This window comes from Indicator indicator, chromosome Z (assembly GCF_027791375.1).
Source record: "Indicator indicator isolate 239-I01 chromosome Z, UM_Iind_1.1, whole genome shotgun sequence".
NCBI lineage: Eukaryota > Metazoa > Chordata > Aves > Piciformes > Indicatoridae > Indicator > Indicator indicator.
In genome coordinates, this window is record NC_072053.1 from 77,032,355 (window position 1) to 77,047,231 (window position 14,877).

General features: G+C 43.4%; 1 protein-coding gene across 1 annotated transcript in view; it reads left to right on the plus strand.

Annotated features, from left to right (window-relative positions):
• The window catches only part of SVEP1 (sushi, von Willebrand factor type A, EGF and pentraxin domain containing 1), a 147,187-nt gene that overhangs the window by 125,725 nt on the left and 6,585 nt on the right, over nt 1–14,877 (plus strand). Inside the window, exons 45-48 of the mRNA XM_054397853.1 lie at nt 701–877; nt 2,155–2,325; nt 10,605–10,700; nt 13,426–13,521. Of these exons, the coding sequence (XP_054253828.1) occupies nt 701–877; nt 2,155–2,325; nt 10,605–10,700; nt 13,426–13,521 (540 nt within the window). The remainder of the gene's footprint in view (nt 1–700; nt 878–2,154; nt 2,326–10,604; nt 10,701–13,425; nt 13,522–14,877) is intronic.

The following is a 14,877-nucleotide window of genomic DNA, read 5'->3' on the forward strand; positions in this document are numbered from 1 at the left end:
GACACACACTATAGCCCTTCTTGTTGCTGTACATGCCTATAACTAATTTTAAGTTCTACTGTAGTCTTAGAGTGTTGATGGAAACGTGTAGGTTTTGTATTACAAAGGACACAAAGGATTTAGTTCCAGGAAACTGTTATCCATGTCTGCTGTATACAGAGTCCAACCTTTTCCACATTCATGATGAGATCAATAGACCATGTAGCAGTAGCAGATCAGCAAACTTATGTCCAGATTATCACAGAAATTCTAAACTCTTGTGAATGTTGTTGAATCTCTGCTCAAACATCTGGAGTTTTGATGGTGATTGTTGGTCTAGCCCTTCAGAACAAAAGGTAGGATAGGTCTGGCTCTTTTTTTGTAGTAAGGTTATGGAAAACAGGAACAACAGAAGAGAATGGTTTCGTGGTAACAAGTAGAGTATTCCCCACTTAAATCCTTAGTATGTCTTCTGCTGGCATCAGTAGAATATGGTAGTGAGCCACATGACAGCAGAAAATGAAACCTTATATTATTATTCTATGAGCCAAATCTTATAGTTTAATATCAGAGTACAAAACAGCCCTGTGTGCAGGATCCATTTCTATTGCTTTTCATACAATTTGATTCCGACATTTGCAAAAATTATTCTAAAGTATTCTCTTCCTTCCACCCCTTTTTCCTCCCTTCTCCTTTTCCCTCACACCATTTCTTTCAACAGCAAATCCTTGTCCTGTGCCTTTCATAATCCCAGAGAATGCCCTTCTGTCTGAGGTGGATTTTTATGTTGGTCAGAATGTATCCATCAGGTGCAGGGAAGGTTACCAACTGAAAGGGCAGTCTGTGATCACCTGTAACGCTGATGAGACGTGGACTCCAGCAACAGCTAAGTGTGAAAGTAAGTACATGAAAGAGAGTTCTGCAGGGACTTGGTACTTTTGAGAGGTCTGGTGACCACAGCTGTATCTCACAGGAATGTGACAGCACAGACATGTCAGCTGAGCTGTCCACTAGATGCACTTTTACTGAAGAAGAGAATTTTTGTCTGCTATTGATATTTGGAGAAGTGGGTTACTCCAAGAGATCCAAGCACATAAACACAATCTAAGAATTTCTAGAGAAAGAGCTGTTTCTTCTTTCTTTCTTTCTTTCTTTCTTTCTTTCTTTCTTTCTTTCTTTCTTTCTTTCTTTCTTTCTTCCTTCCTTCCTTCCTTCCTTCCTTCCTTCCTTCCTTCCTTCCTTCCTTCCTTCCTTCCTTCCTCCCTTCCTTCCTTCCTTCCTTCCTTCCTTCCTCCCTTCCTTCCTTCCTTCCTTCCTTCCTTCCTTCCTTCCTTCCTTCCTTCCTTCCTTCCTTCCTTCCTTCCTTCCTTCCTTCCTTCCTTCCTTCCTTCCTTCCTTCCTTCCTTCCTTCCTTCCTTCCTTCCTTCCTTCCTTCCTTCCTTCCTTCCTTCCTTCCTTCCTTCCTTCCTTCCTTCCTTCCTTCCTTCCTTCCTTCCTTCCTTCCTTCCTTCCTTCCTTCCTTCCTTCCTTCCTTCCTTCCTTCCTTCCTTTCTTTCTTTCTGAGTTCTTTCTTTAAAAGGAACCAGAATACGTCTATGTGGATTGATGCCCCAAGAGCATTCTTCCTACTCTCTACACCCTGCTGCCATTGTCTTCTCAATTTAAGTTTTTCAGGCACTGGAGCAAGGATTGATGGTTTGAATACCCTAAATATCCTGAGAATGATTCCTGCAAGATTATGAATGATGATGAATGTAGGGAAAGTTGCTGCCTGTTTTTAATCAGAAGGCCTTTTGCAAGCCTGCTTGAAAGCTCTTTTGGATTCTTGCAAATGATATGGTTTAATTTACACAATGACATCACCTTACTGTACAAACCCAATCTCCTGTATGTCCTGGGACTTTCTGAATGTTTATGGTCTATGTGGTGGATATAGCCATTGTTATATTACCTGAAACTGCTGTTCCTGGCCACCTCCCTGCTCACTGGGTGTACGTACAGGTTTTCCCTGTGAGTGTCTGCACCACGAAGAAGTTCTACTCAGTGATTTCCAATCAAAGCTGTCTCCCTGGTACCTCATAGAGGTCCTTAGTATAAAGTGGTGTGTCCAGGCTTAGAAACTGTGTCATGTAGACATTGCAGCTCACCAGCCTCTGGGTAATTTCTTTTGTTTAGAGATATCTTGCGGCCCCCCAGCTCACATAGAGAATGCTCTGATTCGTGGTAGCTTCTATCAGTATGGAGACATGGTCACCTATTCCTGCTACAGTGGGTACATGCTGGAAGGGCCTCTGCGGAGCATTTGCCTAGAAAATGGAACGTGGACAACACCACCTACCTGCAAAGGTAAGGGCTTTATATGAACAGAAGCCTATCTTAACTTACCATAGGTGGTGTCTTCAGATGACACGGGGGTGTCATCTTAGCCGAGGTAAAAATGAAAATGAAATCTTTTCTAGTTTCAGTGCAGTTCTGGCTTCACCCAGGGCATTTAAAGTGCAGGGTGTTTATTTCCAAGTAAAACAGTGGGCTTCTACAATTCTAATCCTTGCTAATCTTACAGTTTCTTTTCCTACAATGCTGCATGCCACACTTAAGACCCTCCCTGACATGTTTAATGAGAAAGCGACAGAAGCAGTCATCTTTCTAACGAGCGGTTTGAGAGAAACACTCCCAGTCAATTTTTCACAGTCAAAGATCAAGCACTGCAAAAAACAAAAGTAAGAGATCCAATGAGTTCTTGATCTCTCATTGGGTTTATTTAAAGGCTGGCAGCTCCTGAAAGTTTTTTGCAATAAAATACTTAAGGATAGGTTTAGACATTTCACCAAATAATACACACTAAGTGTTGCAGAAAATTCGTGGTTTTAACAAAATAACAAAGTCTAGCCTTTTCACCCTTAGTGTAAGAGCAGAAAAAACAACTTGGTTTGTTGAGCTAAAGAAACTGACTTATTTAAATTACGGAATTAACTCTTCCATGCACAAGATTCAAATGAATAAGAAATGTTGAACAGAAGAGGGGGGAAACCAACACAAGACAGAGAAGAGATTATGAACTAAGCAGTTCAAAACAGATAAAAGCATCTTCAAATTCTGACTTTGAAGGCACAGCAGAAGAGTTCTGGGTCACAGGACTTTCATGGAAGAGGCCTTGCCAGCTGCCATTTCTGTGTAATATGTCTGACTAGCCTCCTGCTGCTGGATAGCTGTAGAACAGTGAGTTAGCTGCACACTGAAGTCTTAACCTCAGATGGTGTAACAGCAACCATGCCAGAAACTGAGCCTTAGCTATTTTGTTTGCAAACATGACCATTAAAGCCAAAACCGCTTAGGGCTTATCAGTGGCCAGTCACAATCAGACCCATTCCCTAAGCTCAAGAATTTCTGCAGGAGAAGAAAGGTGCCAGAACACTCATCTGAGAACACAGAATCATAGAATTATGAGCCTGTCCAGCCCGGCCTTAAAAACCTCCAGGGAAAGGGCTTCTACCACCTCCCTGGGCAACCTGTTCCAGTGTCTTACCACCCCCACAGCGAAGAATTTCTTCCTAACATCCAGTCTAAATCTATCCACTTCTAGTTTTGCTCCATTCCCCCTAGTCCTATCACTCAGACCCATCATCAAAGTTGTCAGGTCTGCCTCTTGTCCTGCAAGTCTCAGCTCCCTGTGTCACGAGCAGAAGCATCACCACTTCCTCCTTCATTGGCAATTTTCTATTTAGGTCAGAAGCTTTTTGGAGACAGTGGACTGTATATTGTGCTAAGCCTGTCTAGTTAGGAACTCTCCCTCAGTTTTTTAATACCAATTCAGGAAACAAAACATTAGGAGTGTTAAGACCTAAACAAGCTGAGTTGACGTACTCTGTGTAAAGCAGGCACTCTTTTAAAATTCTGTATCTGACAGTTATTATTGCCTTGCCTAAAGATCATGGATCAGTAGATCATTTTGAGGAGACCCAGAGCCACAGAACTGGGTTTGTAACTCCTGAGCATTTCAGGAATAAAGAAGATGCTCCTAAAAACTGAGTTTTTCCCAGTTATGTGACCATGCGTTGGTGTACAGAGGTGGTGTACAGTAAAAATCAGCTGGGTTACTTCAGACATCAAGAGGTACCTAAAAATGCTGTTAGAAATTTACTTTCTCAAAGCACCCTGCCCTTTCTGAAAAGTTTGCCAGGTATCTTGTCATTTCTTTCTAAACCATGGTCACTACAGGGTTCAAGGAATTTCTGCATAACAGCCACTCTACCTAAGCTACAATCCAATAGCAAAGTTACTTTGATATTACCTGCTCAGATTTTAACACTTTGGATTCCTCAAGTAATTTTTTTTAAATTCTTATTTTGTACCTGTTACTTTCACAGAACCCCACATTATGCCAAGGGCTGTAGTTTTCTGCTAAGAGAGGTTCTTGCCAATGTTTACTAGCAACCTGGAAGGGATGATCTGCAAAGCACTGTCAAAACATATGTCTTGTTTGCAATATCACAGAGACTGTGCAATCACACTGAGACTGTTCAGGGGAGTAAGTATTAGGGAAAATTATTGCAGAAAGCAAAGTGATGAGGTGGGCAGATGATCAGGGTGTAGGTGCAGGAATACAAAGCAGAATAACCTACCTTTTGGTGTATTAAGGGAGAGGAACAACAATTTCCCTCCCTTTTTTCACCTAAAAGGGGAAGTAAAAGGACAAAAGATGTTCTGAGAGGACCGACTGTGTTGTCATGGCACACGTCACAATAATGTTTCAAAACTGCTTTATGATTCATTTGAGGGATTTGCCTAACAAAAGGCCTATAGCACCCCAGCCCTTTGTGGTCTACATCAGAAGTGACATGAAAGCACTCTTTGTAATGACTCATGCTGCATTTCTTGGTTTTGCCTCTGATTATTAATGTGTCCTAAGCTTGCTGGAAATGCTCTGGCCCAGTTGAACAGGTTAGTTAACATAAATATTGTAATTAAAAAGCAGACTTTGTTAGCTTCTTTGGGAGAGCTCTCACCACAGCTGCACTTGCCTGAATCAATTCTGGTTAGAGGTTGCAGGCCAGATTCTGATCTGAGTTTCAGGGGTGAGAAGTCTTAGCCTGGATCTGCTGATGGTAAACACCTGTAGGACTCAGCAGGCTGCACATGCACACATCTTGTCTGACTCCAATTTTTTTTCTCTCTGAGATGCTCTAAAATCTGTGATGTCGATTTGTCCTGTGCCCACATCTTGCTAACTGGGAAACAGTGTGCATCTACTGACCAAAAAGGTTCATGAACTGTCCACAAATTAACATTATGAGAGAGCAGCTGAGGCATTGTTCACTTTTAACCACAGGAAAGCTTTTTAGCATAAGTTGAGAACAGATACCAGAAATTATTTTTTTCCTATTCTTGCCCAGGTTTGTCTTGCAGCAGTGTAATACCTTTGTGTCCTGTGGAAATAACTCTTGGGCATGGATTTACCAGGGGATCTCAGAGATTTAGATTGTTACCATACATGTGAGACCTGCTACCACTAACTGAAGTCACAGTTAATGGTTTCCATTCTCTCACCAGCACAAGGACTCCATCTGCCCTGCTTGCTTTTACAATAGCAGAAAGAGAGAACAAGATCCCAGCTTAACTTCCTGCCCCAAGCCTTTCTCTGGTCTCATCTGTTGAGTGAAGAATAATCCCCAGAGCTACAGACACCGAGTCTCTGCCTGCCCAAACTGATGTATAACAAGTGCACACCTAGGAATGATTACTGTCTTACTCATTCAGTTTCACAATCAGAGCCTGGGCATAAATCCAGAAAAATCCTATCTGTGCCTGAGCTCCTGGATCACTGAGCAGGATGGTGTTGCCATCCAAAGTGATTTCTCTAACTCCAGAAATACCCACATCTCCTCCACTGAGAGAGAGAAAATACATTTCAGAGACCAATGCTCATAGGCTTTGAATTTAGTCTGGGATATCACTTATACACAAACTTTTTACCTCCCAAACTCTTTACCTCCCACCCCATTATACCTTCATTGGATATTCAAGTGCTGTGGATCACGCAAAGCTTTACACGGTTTTTGATTTAACTTCCATTGTTTTTCACTGCACAAAGGAAACGTGTTTGGCACCCTGTTCTGCTTTACTCAACACCCAGAGACAAGCTGTCTGTGTAGGCAATAGATATCTTTATAACAAAAATTGTTCAAAATGTCTGTTTGAATACTGCAACTTTCATGAACCTGCTAGGGCCCACGGTCTCCTCCTGTTCTTACTGTTGGCTGATATTTGATGGGAAGGCTCTTGAGACTGAAAACAAAACAGCCAAAAACTTTGGCTCATTTCAACAGACTCCAAGCTGTAGCTTGCAACTTGGCATGGCTTATCTCCAAGTGACTGAAGTTTGGCTCTAACAGGCGAAGGTTTGCATTCTTTCCACTGTGGAGTTCAGGTCTGAGCATTGTTTCAGTGTGCTAAACCACTGTTTGTATTTAATGCTAACATTGAGCAAGATCTATAACACTGAAAACCTAAACTCATAGTTTGCTCACCTAGTAACTAATTAAAGATAGGATGCAATTAACAGTTTAGGATGAGTTTCCTGAGATTGCTTCGTGTTCATAACTACCACTAATGAGAAGTTACTCTGATTACTTAATTGTTCTCTAGTACCATCTTGAAACCACAATTTTTGATCTTCTGTAAATAGTATGCACACCAGCATGACAAGGATTCTACTTCCTCCAGTGATATTTAAGTCATAACACAGAATCAGAATTGTTAGGGTTGGAAGGGACCTCAAGGATCATCTGGTTCCAACCCCCCTGCCATGGGCAGGGACACCTCACACTAGATCAGGTTGCCCAGAGCCACATCCAGCCTGACCTTAAAAACCTCCTCCCTGGGAGGCTTCTACCACCTCCCTGGGCAACCTGTTCCAGTGTCTCACCACCCTTATGGTGATGAATTTCTTCCTAACATCCAATCTGAATCTACCCATTTCTATTTTTGTTCCATTCCCCCTAGTCCTATCATTACCTGATCCCTAAAACGTCCCTCCCCAGCTTTCTTGTAGGCCCCCTTCAGACACTGCAAGGCCACAATAAGGTCTCCTTGGAGCCTTCTCTTCTCCAGACTGAACAGCCCCAACTCTCTCAGTTTGTCCTCACAGGAGAGGTGCTCCAGCCCTCTGATCATCTTTGTGGCCCTTTTCTGGACATGCTTCAGCACCTCCATATCTTTCTTGTAATAGGGGCTCCAGAACTGGATGCAGTACTCCAGGTGGGGTCTCACCAGAGCTGAGTAGAGGGGGAGAATCACCTCCCTTGACCTGCTGGCCACACTTCTCTTGATGCAGCCCAGGATCTGATTGGCTTTCTGGGCTGCAAGTGCACATTGACAGCTCATGTTGAGCTTCTCATCCACCAGCAGCCCCAAGTCCTTTTCTTCAGAGCTCATCTCAAGCCAGTCACTGCCAAGCCTATACTGATGCTTGGGATTGCCTCGACCCAGATGCCAGACCTTGCATTTGTTTTTGTTGAACCTTATGAGAGTTTGTCATGGGCCCACCTCTCCAGCCTGCCAAGGTCCCTCTGGATGGATCCCTTCCCTCCAGCGTGTCTGCTGCACCACACAGCCTGGTGTCATCAGCAAACTTGCTGAGGGTGCACTCAATGCCACTGTCCATGGCACCAACAAAGATGTTGAACAAGACTGGTCCCAGGACTGAGCCCTGAGGGACTCCACTTGTCACTGGCCTCCACTGGGACATGGAGCCATTGACAGCCACTCTTTGGGTGTGGCCATCAAGCCAGCTCTTTACCCACTGAATGGTCCATCCATCAAACCAAGACTGCACCAGCTTGGAGACCAGAATGTGGTGTGGGACAGTGTTGAAGGCTTTGCTCAGGTCCAGGTAAATGATATCAGTTGCTCAGCCTTCATCTGTTAGTGTTGTGACCTTGTCATAGAAGGCCACCAGGTTTGTCAGACAGGATTTGCCTTTGGTGAAGCCGTGCTGATTGTACCCAATCACCTCTTCATTATTCTTCTGACTCAGCAGTGCCTCCAAGAGGATCTGCTCCATGATCTTAGAAGGCACAGAGGTGAGACTGACTGGCCTTTAGTTCCCTGGGTCATCTTTCTTTCCCTTTTTGAAAATGGGAGTTAAGTTTCCCCTTTTCCAGTCAGTGGGGACTTCCCCAGACTGCCATGGCTTCTGGAATATAATAGAGAGCAGTTTAGTGATCTCATCCAGCAGTTCCCTCAGCACCTGTGGGTGTATCCCATCGGGTCCCATGGAGTTGAACACTTTCAGGTTCTTCAGATGGTCACAAACATGTCTGTACTTAGCTTACCACACAATTTTGTAAAGCAGTCCTGGATAAATTAGGCAATGCAATGTCATAGAAACAACAATGAAGTCCAAAGCCTGTCCAGTCCAGGCAACATACTGGGCTAATATGATACAGTCCACTTCAAATTACAGAGTCACAGAATATATCCAGTTGGAAGAGATCTCAAAGAGCATCCAGTCTAACCTTTGACTCAACACTGAAGGGTCAACACAAAACCATGTCCCTAAGTGCCAGGTCCACAGGGCACTTGAACACCCCCAGGAACAATGACTCCATCACTGCCCTGGGCAGACCATTCCAATGTTTGATAACCCTCTCTGTGAGGAAAGGTTTCCTAATATCCATCCTGAACCTCCCCTGGTGCAGCTTGTAACCATTTCCTCTAGTCCTGTCGCTTGTTATCAAGGAGAAGAGGCTGGCCCCCTGCTCACTCCAACCTCCTTTCAAGTGGTTGCAGGGAGCAATGAGGTCTCCCCTCAGCCTCCTCTTCTCCAGACTGAACAACCCCAGCTCCCTCAGATGCTCCCCATAGGCCATGTGCTCCAGGCCCTCACCAGCCTCAATGCCCTTCTCTGGGCACACTTCAACACATCAATGTCCTTCCTGTAGTGAGGGACCCAGAACTAAATGCAACAGTCAAGATGTGGCCTCACCAGTGCTGAGAACAGGGGGATCATCACCTCCCTTTTCTTACTAGCCACAGTGTTTGTAACACAAGCCAGGATGCCATTGGTTTTCTTGGCTACCTGGGCACACTGCTGACTCATGGTCAGTTGAAATTCCTCACTTTTATGATCAGGTGCTTATTAACAGGTGTGTGAGCCAAGGATCACAGTCAGTGTGAACGCTAAGTGAGGTTTATAACCACATTTTGGGTTGCACAGGTAAACACTTCACTGTGCCACTGCTGCATTCTTGTTAGTCACTTTTCATTACACTAGATGATACTGCAATAAAAATTACTTGTTCTGCCACTGTGTTAAATCTGACTTCCGGTAAATGCCAAATGTATTATCTTGGTGTTTCATACCAAAGTTACAAGACATCTTGATTTTATTTGAGAGTTAATTTAGAAAAGAAAAGCAAAAACTGTAACCGTTTTTGTTTGGGGTGGGAATGTTTTTGAGATTTTTCTTCTTGGAACATTGGGTTAATTTCCCCAGCTATGCTAAAAACTGACAAGTTTTCATCTTTGCCATGGACAACTTTTTGGTTGTCTTAATGGTTTCCTACATCCTTGCTCACAGTAGCTAGTCAGGCAGACTGCAGAGCCAGAAAAATATGCAGCCTTTCAAACCACAGTCATGTTTCTGAACTTCACTACATTTTTTTGTTCTGCTGTGAGTTTTATGAGTGCAAAGATCGGTGCAAGATGCTGAATTACTAAGTGTTATAGTTTGAATATTATATGGTAAATAATAAGAGTTTTCCAGAGAACTTGAGAGGGTCCAGGGAATGGATAGTCCCAAGAGGCTGGACAGAACATGAGAGATACATTTATCTCATTTCGTTGGTCTGCAGAACTTCTATATAGTTTGGAGCATAGCTTGTCTTTCTCTCTCTTGCTTGCTTCTTTCCTCCTGTTTCTGCCTCTGACCTTGCTTGCTTGACTTACTGGTTTCTGTTTGTGTTATGGTAAGGAAAAGCAGCAGGGATGAGAAATAATAATTTGTTGGCTGGTAACAGCCCTCTGGGCTTTTGTCCAGTGGGGTCTGTACAGGGGAGTTCTGAGGTAGGCTGTACAGGGGGGTCTGGCCTAATTGTCCAGAGGGATGTTGTGCTGTTGTTGAATTTTATATATATACATACAAATATATCTTTGTATATGTTTATTACTCTTTCATGCTTTTATATTTAGTTTGCTTTTATAAATAGATTCATAGATTCAGTCAGGGTTGGAAGGGACCACAAGGATCATCCAGTTCCAACCCCCCTGTCATGGGCAGGGACACCTCACACTACATCAGGCTGGCCAGAGCCTCATCCAGCCTGGCCTTAAACATCTCTAGGGGTACGGCCTCAACCACCTCCCAGGACAACTCATTCCAGGCTCTCACCACTCTCATGGGGAAGAACTTCTTCCTCATGTCCAGCCTGAATCTCCCCACTTCCAGCTTTATTCCATTCCCCCTAGTCCTATCGCTACCTGATATCCTAAAAAGTCCCTCCCCTTCCAAATTCTGTGTAGTGTGGTAATCTACTCCTTGGGACAAGCTCCAAATTGTTGTGTGGTGTGAAACCAAACCACCACACTAAGTTTCTAATTAAGTGATAAAACTGTGTTGCTTTCAGCTGTCTGTCGGTTCCCATGTCAGAACGGTGGCGTCTGCGAGCGACCGAATGCCTGCTCGTGTCCTGATGGCTGGATGGGTCGTCTCTGCGAAGAGCGTACGTATATCATCCCTAAGTGTGATTTATAGGGTGTTGTAAGTAAGACAAATAAGCTTACTGCTTGTGAATCCACTGTAAAAGTTGAAGGCAGAAGAGCCAAAAGCGTAGAAGTCGTTATTCTGTTCAACAAATGAAGAGTGAACAGAAAGGGCCAACCAATCAAACAAATGTGCATCCCCTGGCATGTCCAAACCAAAACAAGGTATTTTTCACTTTATGTGGTTCTGTGTGGGGGTTTCTTTCACTGTGTTTGAAGAACAGCTTGCTTCCGTTGTCCAAAGCCTATTTCTAATAGCAATACATGATACTTTGGGGGAAAGAGAAGGAGCTGTAAGAAAGGTGAGTGTTCTGCTGGTGGCTGCATTTGTTTCTTGGCTTCTTTTTTTATCTGTCAGATCAGACTATCAACCTGATCAATTAACATTCAAGTAGTATAATTATATCACATTTTCCGTGTTATGCCTCTAAACCCGTGTACCTCTACCACACAAATTGTAGGTTGGCTTTTCTTGATTGGAACTCTCAGTACTTGGAGAACTGGGTCTGTTCTGGTTGAAAGAGCCAAATCTGAGTCTTGGGTCTGCCAAAGATTCCCTGGGTCACATTGGGGATGACAGTTTGTGGGGATGACGTTTCCTGTTCTCTTCATGATGATCTTAGCACAAGTATTTTGGGAGGGCTAACCCTTCCACACTAGCATAGCTGCTGCATGAGATGCCTTATTACTGTACACATGGGTAGGCATGGGTCTATGTAGACAGAAAAGGAAACTACTCTTACTGTATTTATTACTTAGTGTAGCCCTGCCAATAAAGCTTTAGTGTGTTCAGGAACACCTGCAACTGAGGTGATGTCTATTCCTGGATCTGAATATATATGCAGACCTACAAAAAGATGTGGCACCTCCTCCTGTAGTTCAGAGAGGAATGTGATTCAAGCATTTTGCTAGGTAGGTATCTCACATCTTAAAATTGTCCTCTGAATCTAGCTCTGCAGCTTTCAAGTCTTTGTGGCCGTTTCAGTTCCACATGGCACAAATTTGTTTAGATACAGAATGGGATTCAGCAAGTTTTGTCCTTCTGTGTTCATGGAAACTCCGTCTATGTAGTGCATTCACACAGCCCCTCCTTTGCTGTCCCTGTGTCTGCTAGTACCACTATATCCAGACACAAAACCTCACAGTTTTACAGTTTCATCAGGAGGGGACTGAACCCTGTGTCTGGCAGAATAGTGTTTGCTATGCCACAACTGACTTCCTTACCTTACCATTAGTAATGATATTTAATGCAATCTTTAGGACCAAAGGACAATTTTTATGCCCTCAGTTGTGCCAATCTGTCATCCTGGTTCAGACCCTGTTTTCCTGTATGAGGAAAATGAAGAGGCAGCTGACTAGCCAGATCACTCTTCATGCAGACAAGGCACTAGCTCTCTGGATTTTTTCCCTTTGCTTTGGCATAGGTAGTGAGGAGAGGGGTAAAGGATTCTCATGATTCGTTAGTGCCACCTTGAATTGCAGTACTGCTTGTCAAGCAAGGTGCACTGGTGAATAGAAAAGATGGGTTTAGTCTGTGGAGTTGAGGGCCTCTTTTGGAAATCAAAGGGATTTTTGAGTGCTAGCATTGAACACAGATCCATCTAGAGCAGGGCACAGGTGAGGCCACAGAGCTCTAACAGAATTCAGTCACCTTGTAGTTTACAGAACATTTCACAGATAATAAGATAGATTTGTCTCCCTGAGAGAGACCTGACTACTCCAAAAGCACGCAGAGCACTACTAATTTAATGATACAGAGAAGTAATTCTTAGTGATATGGGTTAGCCCTGACAGTTCTGTGAAAGTTCACCTCCTCAGCTTCACCTTTGAAACTGAACTCCTGCATCAGTCCTCTGCAGTCCCTCTCCACCCTCCCCACTGAAAGTGCCACTCAATTGTCCTAATTTGAGACCCATCTTAACACCTGCTGTTTTCAGAGTGTGTTCACCCAAGTACTTCAGGTAGAGTAGAGGAGATGGTAGTTTTGTGAAGGTACTCAAGTCATGTACAGTATGCACACTGGGCAGTTTTGCAGATCTGCTCACAGGAGCAGTATAGCTTGATTGGTGCTCAGTCCAGAGGCCATCAGCTGCTTGGTGTCTGCTTTGTTTCTTCTCCAAAGCTTCCAGCCACAGTCAACCTACTCCCAAAATACCATGTATCAAAGCTACCCTTCCATGGGGAGACTTGTGATGTCACCTGTCCCAGAATGTCTTCACTGGCTCAGACTAAGTATTTTTCTATGGACAATGCATAGATTAACTTGCTGTAGATGTTACATTGTGGGACTCCAGGGAATCCACGATCTATGCAGTTGTTTGCAATTACAGTTATGAACTGGTAAGTGTTGGCCACCATCTCAGGACTGAGCCATGTGTGTGGATATTCCATGTGAGAAACAAGTAAAAGGTCCTCCACACTCCCAGTGAGCAGAGCCTACAGGCATCTGAAGGCCTCTAGCAATTGTTCTAGTCTGTCCCTTTTTTTGCCATCATTCCCTCTCCTTTCTGGCTGCCATGCCAGCAGTATTTGGGGTTAGTATTGCAGGTAGATCCTACTCAACACTCCTAACACTGCAGGCAAACACTTTGAATTTCTAATTAAATGGAAGCACTTTTCTTGCATACTTTATTCTTTGTTTTCATGGGAGATAATTTTTTCACTGGTTCTCTTCTGTCTCCTTAGCAATATGCATTCTGCCATGTCTCAATGGAGGTCGCTGTGTGGCTCCTTACCAGTGTGACTGCCCCTCTGGATGGACTGGATTACGCTGTCAGACAGGTAAAATTCCTTTTTTTTTCCTCTTTTTGTGACTTTTCTGTCAGTACCTAGCACAGTTCACTAATGACCATAGCACTACTAAGCTTCTCACACGAAAACTCAAGGCTGCAATAATATTCCTGGAGGGTTTACTGTTCCCAGCTGCAAACTATTTTCAGAGTAGTCCCTGATGACTCTTTAAAATACACAGAAAAAGAAGGACAGACAGCATTCAGAAGAGCACTGCATGCTGAGGAGGGATGATTTCAAACTAGGCTGTCCATTTGAAGAAAAGTTAGAATTTGATTTTCATCTCCATTTCATTTTCAGCATATGCAAATCATCCATAAACTCACAAAGTTGCACATACTTCAAAGTTTTTTCTCTACATCTGTCTGACTTGGAGGATTTCCACTTACTACCTGAGTTCTGAGCTAGACAAGAGGGGCAGAGCAAATGAAGGATTTGTTTAAGGATGATTGAGTTTTATGGGTACATGGTACCCTCATAAGATACCATGTACATGGCACATGGATACGTTACTTTAGGTGTCATCTAAGTTCTCTGGTCAAGTTTAACATGTGCTGCATTTTACTAGAACTCTGACTTGCACCTCACCAAGGCTGAAGGGTGTGCAGCACACCAAAATAGTGAAGGGTGGTGAGTCCAGGTTCCAGACCTCGGTCCTGGCAAGTCAGCTTGTGTCAGACGAGGCTGATGTGTAATTACAGATAATATTGGAGCACAAGTTTGGAGTATATGCTTCCACATCAAGACTAAGCCAATGCCAGTTTTTGAAAGGCTTATTCTTGTGGAAATAACCAGTAAAACCCATACCAAATGAGTGGTCCTTGAAAGGTATTTTAATCATTATTAAATCTGAATCACTACTAAATGTTAACTGTTATAAAGATTTATTTTACAGTTTGTTCACTGTATTGCAGTTGCCTAGGTGCACCATAACTGATTGTTAGCAGGGCTTTAACATGAAAACCTGGTTCTGCTTTCCTGCAAGACTTTGGGGGTGGCTGATTGGGTGAACTGGAGGAGGAATTTGTGGTTTTGTTAATGAATGTTCATATTATTTGTTCAGCTGTTAGGAATAGTGAGTCTGAGGGATAAAGCTGTGTGGTACACTGCAAGCCTACCCATGGAAACTCAAATTCCATTTTGACTCAGAACTACTGCCTTTTGAAGGGACACTTGCCTAGTACATTATGAATCATTTCCTCTCATGTATCATGAACCTTGCAGCTCTATCAGCAGAGGTGATTGAGGAGGATAGATGACTTTTTCAATTTTGGGCCAGCAATTCAAATCTGTTCAGACTGACTTTGCTTTGTGGTAGCTGAAGAAAAAATTCTAGTGGGCAACTTC